The sequence below is a fragment of the Rhinoraja longicauda genome, chromosome 23 (genome assembly GCF_053455715.1).
Source record: "Rhinoraja longicauda isolate Sanriku21f chromosome 23, sRhiLon1.1, whole genome shotgun sequence".
Taxonomy (NCBI): Eukaryota; Metazoa; Chordata; class Chondrichthyes; order Rajiformes; family Arhynchobatidae; genus Rhinoraja; species Rhinoraja longicauda.
This window is the reverse complement of record NC_135975.1, coordinates 14,366,097-14,377,124: the sequence shown is the minus strand read 5'-3', so window position 1 is coordinate 14,377,124 and position 11,028 is coordinate 14,366,097. Positions and strand designations below refer to the sequence as shown.

The 11,028-nt window shown below is 39.0% G+C and overlaps 2 protein-coding genes across 2 annotated transcripts in view; one reads left to right on the top strand and one right to left on the bottom strand.

The window, feature by feature from the left end:
* fbxl13 (F-box and leucine-rich repeat protein 13) overlaps positions 1-11,028 on the bottom strand; it is a 145,650-nt gene that overhangs the window by 74,020 nt on the left and 60,602 nt on the right. The gene's annotated exons all lie outside the window — the stretch shown is intronic.
* Positions 1-11,028, top strand: part of LOC144604890 (leucine-rich repeat-containing protein 17-like) — a 45,110-nt gene that overhangs the window by 21,897 nt on the left and 12,185 nt on the right. The window contains exon 2 of the mRNA XM_078419708.1: positions 7,144-8,021. Coding sequence (XP_078275834.1) covers positions 7,280-8,021 — 742 coding nt within the window. The 5' untranslated portion in view covers positions 7,144-7,279. The remainder of the gene's footprint in view (positions 1-7,143; positions 8,022-11,028) is intronic.

The window sequence follows — 11,028 nt, the reverse complement described above, 5'->3', positions numbered from 1 at the left end:
AAAGCAGATTGTGGTGGAGACAGAGAAATTGAGAGTAGGGGACTGGCATCTCGTAGAGGCAAGATGAGAGAGATGCAGTCCATGTAACTGTGAGATTCAATAGGCTTACAGGAGATGTCAGTCGATAATGCTGTCTCTTGTGGTGGAGACACCAGAGATCAAGAAAGGGGAGGACAGGTGTTAGATAGTCCCAATGAATTTGAGGGGCATAGAAGAACTAAACAAAAAGGCAGATATAGCTGGGACCCAATGCGAGTGCCCCTGAATCCATTCTCTTTAACATGAAGCAAGTGAGAGGAGTCAAACGAGAAGTTGTTGAGGGTGAAGACGTTTCTGCCAAGTGAAGGAGAGTATAGTGGAGGGAACTGATTGGATCTCTGTTCAAAGACAAACCAGCGGGCACTGATACCTTCATGATGGGAATGAAGGGTGTAATGGGACTGACATCCTTGGTAAAAATGAGGCAACTGGGGTCTAGGCGATGGACAGTTTATTGAAGAATTGAAGAAAGTGTGAGGTGTCTCGAATATAGTTTGGAAGGGTCTGGACAAGCGGGAGAAGATGGAATCAAGCTATTTGGAGGAGTTCTGTGGGGCAGAAGCAGGCAGTAACCATGGGCCTGCCAGGGCAGTCATATTTTATGAATTTTGGAAGAAGATAACAACAGGCAGTGCGAGGCTGGGGGAACTATAAGGTTGGAGGTCGAAGAAGGGAAATCGCAAGAGGTCGAGTTCAGTAACGGTTTTGGGAGATGGTGGCCTGGTGATGGTCTGGTCTCGGAGATGCATTTAAAAGACACTGGACAGGTACATGGATAGGAAAAGTTTAGAGGGATATGAACCAAATGTGGGGAAATGGGACAAGCTTAGATGGGACATCTTGGTCGCCATGGATAATTGGGCCGAAGGGTCGGTTACCATGCGGTTGTGACTATAATTCAAACATACATTTGAGCAAGAAGTTTTAAACTACGGTTACTTTTTCACATTCAGATAAATTTAGGTCTTGCAATTTTGACAGCCAGCTGAAATAGAAAATAAATAATAAATAATTATATAAATACTGAGTTTTATATATTGTGGAAAATGTATTTACATTTGCATTTTGCATATTTATCAAATCTGGGTAGTACGGTGGTGCAGCTTGTAGAAATGTCATCTTATGGCTGAAGAAACCTTGGTTCCACATTTACGTCAGATGCTGCCTGTATGGAGTTCATATGTTTCCCCTTGTGACCTGTTAATCCCACATGAGTCGATAAGTTAATTGGCCAATGTAAATTGCTGCAATCTGTTTGTGAATGATAGAATCTAGGGGGGAGCTAATGTGGGGCAAATAAAAAAATCTGATTGTGTAGGGTTCGTATAAAGGGTACTTGTGTTTAAAGTTCGTTTTCTCAGTGCAAGGCAGCATCTCCCGAGATGTTGCCTGACCTGCTGAGTTACTCCAGCATTTTGTGAATAAATACCTTCGATTTGTACCACCCCACCCCCCCGCATCTGCAGTTATTTTCTTATACTATATATTTTCTCAGTGCTAATTCAGTAGCCTGCTGAGTATCAGTATGGCTCGATCTCTTCTCATATAAAAGCAGATCTCTTTTGGTATTACACATGGGCATGTCAGAAGGTGGAAACTGATTATATTAAGGTCTGCAAGGACCTACAATTGATGAAAAAATAAAAATAGAATCCATTTGAGTATTGCGGAATTTCTACCATTTGGACTTAGTTCAGTACACGATCTGCTTTCAAACAAACAGAGTAGCTGTTGTGGACAAAAGTATCAGGTGCAAGTGAGATTAATTGAGATGAGATGAATATTGGCCCTGGGGTTTCTTGAGACCAGGGATCAAGCAATTAGTTAAATAGGACAGCAGGAATATAGGAAGCCTCCTGCTTCATTTTGCACACCTGCACTGAGTAGAAAGATTCGACAAAACTGGCAAGATGGCTTTCCCAATCAATACCTGAACTCCACCCACAAATCTATCTTAGTAAGTTTGGAGTCTGAAACAAAGCAACAGAGCTCACCACTAACCAAAAGAAAGCTACTAAAACGATCTAGTGATCTCCCTTATTTATATTCACTAATGCTAATATTGATTGCCTTCAACACAAAATTTTGAGCATATAGCAAGAATGATGTCATCAAGTAAAACAAAAATCAAAATTTCGACTAGTTATAAATATTTTATGGAGCATGATATTAAATTGGAAACATGTGCATGTAGCAGATCAAGGCTAAAATATAGCAAATATAAATAATATTTTTATTGTTCAATAATCTATTGACTTTTTAAATATTTTCTGAGTGAAGAGCGCTTAGATGAAAGAATTCTGTTTAGAAGACTTAAAACTCACACATCAAAGCATATTTTCAGGCTTTGTTCACAATGACAAAGATGGAAATATCTGAATTTGTTAATCCACTGATTTCTAAAAAATGCCAGAGACAACTATAGACTAGCATACTCTATTGGAGAATGCAATGAGAATTGAATGAATACTAGGCTTACATATATCGGCAATATGTGCATATATGGACTGGGAGGAGCCAGGGGAGGAGCCAGAATTATTAGTATAATTGGAAAGGCAGTGATGTTATGCGTTAGACATGAAATGAACCATGGCAAGATTGCAAATTCTTACCAGATCTTTGACTAGAGATATACTAATCTGTTTGTATTATTACTTCAATAAACGTCTAATTTAACTGAAAAGTCGTGAACATCACAGTTTGACTTATTTATGACCATTTTATTGATTCATGTTATTGATCTACCACTTGAAATTTCAGCAGCATCTGAGTCCTATGATCTCTGGGCTCTCTGAATCAATATTACATATTGATAAAAACCTTTCTGTCTAATGCTGCATCAATGTACAGTGTACAAAAAAAAAATTAGTCCAGGACAGAGTCTGATTGCTTGTGTAATTATGGAATACTTGACACATATGCTCACTCTGTTTGAACCAGTCAATAAGAGCTATCTAGGCAAATCCAATCTTCCAGCGCTTCATCACTGTTCTTCAAGTGCACACCTAAGTACTCAGTCAGCAAATGCCAACACATTCAAGCCTCTCGTGAAATATATTTCATTCTCTCCTCTCTAATCCTTCTTCCAATTACTCTAAATTACATCCGCTGGTTTATGAATAAACCAAAGGAAAGAGATCATTCCTATCGCTGCATTTAGATACCCATAACCTTATACACATCAATTATGCCCCATCATTCTCCGCTATTCCAAATAAAATCTGAGCTTATCCAATATTTTCTTCATAGCTGCATTTTTTCCAATAATGGGAACATTCTTGTAAATCTCAGCATCTTCTATCTGTAATGGGGTGACAGAATTCTATATAGTACTACATCTATGGTATAATATAGTTTTTATATAACTTCCCTATGCTTATTCTGTGTCTCAGCAAAAAAAAATAAAGTCCACAATGTGCCTATTTTAACTTATTTATTAAGCTGTCCTGCTATGGACAGGCTTCTTCAAAGTTCCATTTAAAAAACTCACCAACGTCTTGTATAACTGTAACAGCACTGCCTGGGTTTCAGCACTTAGGCTACAGAGAGAGGTTGAACAGTTGGGTCTTTATTCTTTTGAGCGTAGAAGGTTGAGGGGGGACTTGATTAGAGGTTTTTAAAATTTTGAGAGGGACGGACAGAGTTGACGTGGGTAGGCTTTTTCCCTTTGAGAGTGGGGAAGATTCCAACAAGGGGGACATAGCTTCAGAATTGAGGGGACAAAGGTTTAGGGTAACATGAGGGGGAACTTCTTTACTCAGAGGGTTGTGGCTGTATGGAAATGGGCTTCCGGAGGAAGTGGTGGAGGCTGGCTCGATTTTAATTATTTAAGAGTAAATTGGATAGGTATATGGATAGGAGGGGATTGGAGGGTTATGGTCTGAGTGCAGGTAGATGAGACTAGGTCAGGGAGAATGGTCGGCGTGGACTGGTAGGGCCGGACAGGCCTGTTTCCATGCTGTAGTTGTTATATGTTATATTGTTATATGTTATATGATGATCTTCTGCACTCAATTCCTTGACTGATGAAGTTCTGTATGCCAAACACCTTCTTTCACTATTCACTATTCACTATTCAATCTATCTGATATGCCACTTTCAGGGAATTATGTACTTGTTCTCCTAGATCCCTCTGTTCTACAACATATTCCAAGGGCCCCATTATTTCCAAAATAAAATACCTCACACATCTCTGAATTAAACTCCACTAGCTATTCCTCGGCCTGACTTACCCCATATGATCAAGAATCCACTATAATTCTTGATAATCACGTGCAACTTATTAATCACCCACCTTTTATATATTCTCTTCCAAATCAGCCCAGCACTGATCCTTGAGGCACATCACTAGTCACAGGCCACCAGTCCAAAAAAACATCACCCTCTATCATGACGCCAATTCTGTACCTAGTTAAACTAGTTCTACCTGGATCCCATTACAAAGGTAATGTTAACTAGCCCCCTGGGATCAGGTCCAATAAGATAGGAACACAATATGTGTGATTGTTTCGACCAGTAAGAGGCGCCACAATGATTGATAGCTTACAGATAAGAACGCCCTGTTTTTCTTTTCCTGTAAGCACTGTACTTTTGTGGCTTTGCTTTGTCGTTTCTATACTTTTGTTCTGAAACTGTAACAACGGGAGCAGGTAGAAGCAATGGGTCTGTTGAGGCAGTCCTGCGTGTGAATTTTAGGATGGAGATAGAAACGGGCAGTGGCCGGGTTGTGGCTGAAGGTTGAAGGCTGTGGAAGGGAGAAGCTTCCTCAGAAGCTTTTACTTTGAACAGCAAAGGAGTAGAACCATTCAGACAATGTCTTATCGGCTGCATTGTGCTCATATTGTAAATGTGTAACTGAATGCTTTTGCCAGACCTCAAAATATCAAAGTAATCAATTATCATTGCAGTTATTGAAAAATGCAAGGAATCACCTGCAGACATTTTTGACCTTAAAGTATGCCGATAAGGGTAATAATCTACATATATTACAACAATTTCCTTTTAAGATAGCAAACGAAAAAAATAAAATATCTTGGAATTTATTGTAACAAAAGATTTGATTCTTTATTTAAATCTAATTTTCTGCTCTTATTGAATAAATTAAATAAAAATATTTTATATTGGAAAACATTACCAATTTCAATGATAGGTAGAATTAATGCAATAAAAAATGATTTTTCTTCCACAATTATTATATCTTTTCCAACCTGATTCCGATATATCTTCCTAAAATTTTTTTTAAAAAGATTGATTCCATAGTCACTAACTTTATCTGGGATTATAAGAGCCCATAGAATAAAAAAAGAACACTTATGTAAACCAAAAAATAAATGGAGGTCTAGCTCTACCAAATTTTATGTTTTATTATTGGGCAGTCAATATTAAAAATATTAACTTTTGGTTAGTAGAGACAGATAAACAACCAAACCTGGTTAAAATGGAAAAAGGAAGATTGTTCGCCCTTTGAAAATTAGTTCGATTTTATTTGCCAATAATAAAATAAGTAAGGAAAACCTATAGTGAAAACCTTATAATAGATAGTGGAATACGTATTTGGAAACAAATAAAGAAAACATTAAAATTGGAATGTATACCACTAGCTCTTACTATTGTAAATAACATCACATTTAAACCTTCAATGATAGATAAAGATTTTTTACAATGGAAAAACTGTGGAATTAATAAGATGGGAGATCTCTATAGGGAAAAAATTTTCCTTTCATTTCAAGAATTACAACAAATTTATGGATTACATTCAAAAGATTACTTTAGATATTTACAAATTAGAGATTATGTAAAAGCAAATACACATGAAATTAGAAATAGAAAGACAGAGATTTTAGATGAATGTCTAAATAAACACCCAAATACAGAAAAATTGATATCATATATTTATAATATTTTACTGGAAAACGACGCTCCAAGGACAGAAATATATAGACAATCATGGGAAAATGAATTAGGTCAAATTATTAGACCTGATATATGGGATGAAAGTTTACAACACATACATCACTGTTCGCTAAATGCTAGACACTCTCTTATACAATTTAAAATATTACATAGACTACATTATTCAAAAGTTAAATTACATAGTATTTTTCCAAATATATCTGCCATTTGTGACAAATGTCAGCAATTGGAAGCTAACTTAACGCACATATTCACAAACTGTGAAAAAATCACTAAATTCTGGACAGAAATATTTAAAATAATTTCGAATGTTGTTAATATGAAGCTGATCCCTGACTCAAACTTAATAATACTGGGAATATTAGAAACAGATCAATTAATAACAATGAATCAAAGAATTTTTATTGATTATAGTTTAATAATTGGGAAAAAATTAATATTGAAATTCTGGAAAGGTCCTACATCCCCCACAATTAAAATGTGGATTACAGGAATGTCGGAGACACTTCATCTGGAAAGATTGAGACTTGTACTAATGGACAGGTTGAATCTTTTCAGAGGAATATGGTCTCCATTTATTGCATATTTAAAGGGTCAAAATGGCTTGGTGCGAGGACCTGACTGTGGCCTGAATAATGGAATGGAGGAAGAATTATGTATAATAAATCATGGATATATCTCCAATGATAGATAACTTTTTTAATACTCCATTCATTTCTCCAATTTGGATTTCTTATTTTTATTTTATTTTTCTCTATCTTTCCCTCTCTGGAAAAAAAGTATAGAAATATATAAGACATAATTGTTAATATTAATAATATTACGAATGTATGTGATAAGTATATTTTATTAATATGTACTTATGTTTAATAAAAATATTTATCAAAAAAAAAAAAGTATAAAAGCTTGATGTACTCTGAATTTGGGAGATTCTACCAAGAGGATTTCCAAGAGAATGTCTGCTTCTCCTGATGAATAGACTTTTATATCAAACAACTTCAGCTTCCGAGTTGCTTAGCTCACAAGTCACAAGTACAATATAAATTTCAACCATTTTTCACTATGCTTTGTTGAGAATATAATCCTTTCATCACTTTGTATGTTGTGTAATTTGTAATCTGAAGTACTTAGAAATAAAGTGATCTTCTATGTTACATCTCTTGTAACCATATATTTCCTTTCCTTTTACAGACTGCCTTGTATGGAACAACTGGTTTAAATCCGTCCAAGATCAAAATCACTTAAGGCTATCTTTGGCTCACAAATTTCATTGGATTCCTCTGTATTACCCAGTCATCACGATTACTGGGACCATCTTGTTGTCAGGATGCACGTGGTTAGGATCATTACATTGCTACTTCTTTGTAGAGCAGCTGAGTTTACAAAAAGAAGAAATGGCAGCCACGGAAACAGAATGAGGAACTGTGGTGAGAAATGCCTCAGAGGGAGGTCCAATCCTGTCAAAAGGTTTTCTCAGTTCATTGATAGCATGTGCAGTGAAAGTATGCATGAGAATGAGAAACTTCTGACTTGTCAAGATAAGCAACTGATTACAATTCCTCCTAATTTGCCAGAGGATGTTATTCATTTACAGTTGGCAGGAAACAAAATTGGAAGTTTAAAGAAGTCTACATTTTCGACATTAACAAAATTGAAGAGTCTTGACTTGCAACGGAATTCTATAACAAACATTGAACCTGATGCTTTTGAGGGGTTGGATGATCTAGAAACTCTATTGCTACAACACAATCAATTAAAATTTATCTCAGAGGAAATCTTTATTCCCATCCCTAAATTACAATATTTGCGTATCTATGGCAACCCCTGGAATTGCAGTTGTGATTTAGAACAAGTGGTTAGAAAGCTCCAGATACCTGGCCAACGAAATCTAGGCAGTCTGGCAAAATGTAAAGCTCCACAAGGATTAGCTGGCTATAAGCTGAAGACAATCAATGTGAGCATGCTCTGTTCTGAGGATCGACGTCCTGCACCATACCAGAATTATCCTGATTCCACAAAATGCAGCATTTACCTTTTTCCAAAGTCAAGAATAGATTGTCAAAATAAAGGTTAGTATGACTTTCAAATTATAAATAGTATTACTCTGAGAAGTGAACTCTTCATTTATCACTCAGTAATAGCTTTACAATGCAAAGCAAACTGGCCCAACCGATCACTCATCCCCCTTCATTATCAGGTCCGACTCAGTGGTGAGAATCTAATGTGGGAGGGCCAAGGTGTGCAACAGAAATTGGCTGCAGCAGAAGGCCATGGTTGAAGATTGGATCTCTCTCTCTCTCTCTCTCTCTCTCTCTCTCTCTCTCTCTCTCTCTCTCTCTCTCTCTCTCTCTCTCTCTCTCTCTCTCTCTCTCTCTCTCTCTCTCTCTCTCTCTCTCTCTCTCTCTCTCTCTCTCTCTCTCTCTCTCTCTCTCTCTCTCTCTCTCTCTCACTCTCTCTCTCTCTCTCTCTCTCTCTCTCTCTCTCTCTCTCTCTCTCTCTCTCTCCTCCCCCTCCCTCCCCCTCCCCCTCCCTCCCCTCCCCCTCTCTCTCTCTCTCTCTCTCTCTCTCTCTCTCGTAAAAGCTTGGTCATCAAGCGTGAGGTGCTCTCAGTCTGCTGTACTTGACACATTTGTTGTCTGTTTCCTGCTCCTCTGCCCTGGCGATCACAGGGGCCATCTTCCAGTTCACCTGGGGATCAAAGATTGAGTGGGTCCAATAAGTCACAATGCACGTCTACAGACAATGGGGGCAAAACCATACCCAACATCACTTTCATCCCGATGGCCATCATGTGTGGCTGCACCGGGTTGTGCATAGAGCTAAAGCACGTGGGTACCAAGTGTCACTACCTACGGATGGTTCTACCTGTACCCAGTGTTGCAATGGATGGACATGGCACCGCTGCCGTGCAATGTTCCTGTCAGCTGAACAATGCCATACTACCCATCCTTCATGGAAAAGTTCTTCCAGACCAACCTTTAACCACAAGCCCACCATGCAGTGGTCAGCACAGAGCATCCTGCGGGTACTGTGGGACAAAGACTTGGTGGTTCCTGTGGAGCAGTTCCCTGAGCAGACTCCCTAGATTGTCTGGCGGAAAGTCTCATCAACAAGAACCTATACCTCACTTGGCTGGCGGTGAGAGGTTCCTCCCTTTCAAATCCAGTGTCATTTGAGTCTTATTCCCAATACACACTGCCCTCGGGATGGCTATTATTGGAGAGAAGATGGTTGCTCACCTCTACAGATTGTGGATTTTCTAAGAGGGACTGGAAGGTTTATCTTGAGCAGCTGCGCAACAGAGGACTCTGATTTAAGGGGTGTTCCCAGGGACACACTCAAAGTCAATCACCAGGTGCTGCTGGAAGACCATCATTTTGGTGAAAAACACTCTTTGGTCTATCTGAAGCATGTTGGTCTTCCAGCATAGCCAGATGTCTGTAAGGGAATGCTGTCGACTGATCTATTCCAGATTGCAGGAGTATGTATTCAGGGACGCATTGAGCTCGGTGCCGCAAGTCCTTTGCATGCAATGACTGCTTGAAGTCTGCGATTCATGGACATCACCAGTTGCTGGGTGTCTTCTCTGGTGATGCTCTGCCAGGCCTGTATTGCAGCTTATGCTTGTTTTGGGGGCTAGTCCCCTTCAGTTTTCTCTTCAGCATATAAAAGCTTGCTAAATTGGGTTCAGATCGGGTGATTGACCTAGCCACCCAAGAATTGACCATTTTTTGGCTTTGAAAAACTCCTTTGTTGCTTTAGCAATATGTTTGGGATCATTGTCTTGCTGTAGAATGAACCGTCGGCCAATGTGTTTTGAGGCATTTATTTGAAATTGAGCAGATAGGATGTGTCTATACACTTCAAAATTCATTATGCTACTACCATCAACAGTTGTATATCAATGAAGATATATGCATGCCCAGGCCATAACACCCCCACCACTGTGATTCACAGATGAGGTGGTATGCTTTGGATCTTGGGCAGTTCCTTCTGTCCTCTATACTTTGCTCTTGCCATCACTCTGATGTAAGATAATCTTTGTCTCATCTGTCCACAAAACCTTTTTCCAGAACTGTGGTTGCTCTTTTAAGTACTTCTTGGCAAACTTGGCTGCCAGTGACTAGCGGAGTTCCGCGGGGGTCCGTGCTGGGGCTGCTACTCTTCACATTGTATATTAATGATTTGGACGAGGAGATTGAAGGCTTTGTGGCCAAGTTTGCTGATGATATGAAAATAGGTGGAAGGGCAGGTAGTGTAGAGAAAGCAGGGCTCTGCAGAAGAACTTGACAGGTTGGGAGAGTGGGCAGTGAAGTGGCAGATGGAATATAGTGTAGCAAAGTGTGGAGTCATGCATTTTGATAGTAGTAATAAAGGCGTAAACTATTTTCTAAATAGGGAGAGAATCCAGAAATTAGAGATGCAAAGGGACTTGGGAGTGCTGGTGCAGGATTCCCAAAAAGTTCATCTGCAAGTCGAATGGTAGTAAAGAATGCAAACTCAATGCTAGCATTTATTTCAAGAAGGCTTATGTACAAAAACAGGGATATAATGCCGAGGCTCTATAAGGCGCTGGTAAGGCCACATTTGGAGTATTTTGAGCAATTTTGGGCACCATATCCGAGGAGGTTTATAAGAATGATCCCAGGAATGAGTAGGTTAACCTATGATGAGCGTTTGTCGGCACTGGGCCTGTACTTAGAAGAATGAGGGGGGATCTTTAGGAACATCCCTTTAGGAAGGAGATGAGAAGGAATTTCTTTAGTCAGAGGGTGGTGAATCTGTGGAATTCTTTGCCACAGGCTGTGGAGGTCAAGTCAGTGGATATTTTTAAGGCAAGCTAGATTCTTGATTAGTACGGGTGACAGGTTATGGGGAGACGGCAGGAGAATGGGGTTAGGAGGGAGAGATAGATCAGCCATGGTTGAATGACAGAGTAGACTTGATGGGCCGAATGGCCTAATTCTACACTTCTGACCTTCTGCATAACATCTGCAATTAACTCAGTATTGCTTATTGCAGTCAAGTTCACTGAGCCTAAGTAAATTTGCCTGTGGTTCCTCCCGAATATCAAAA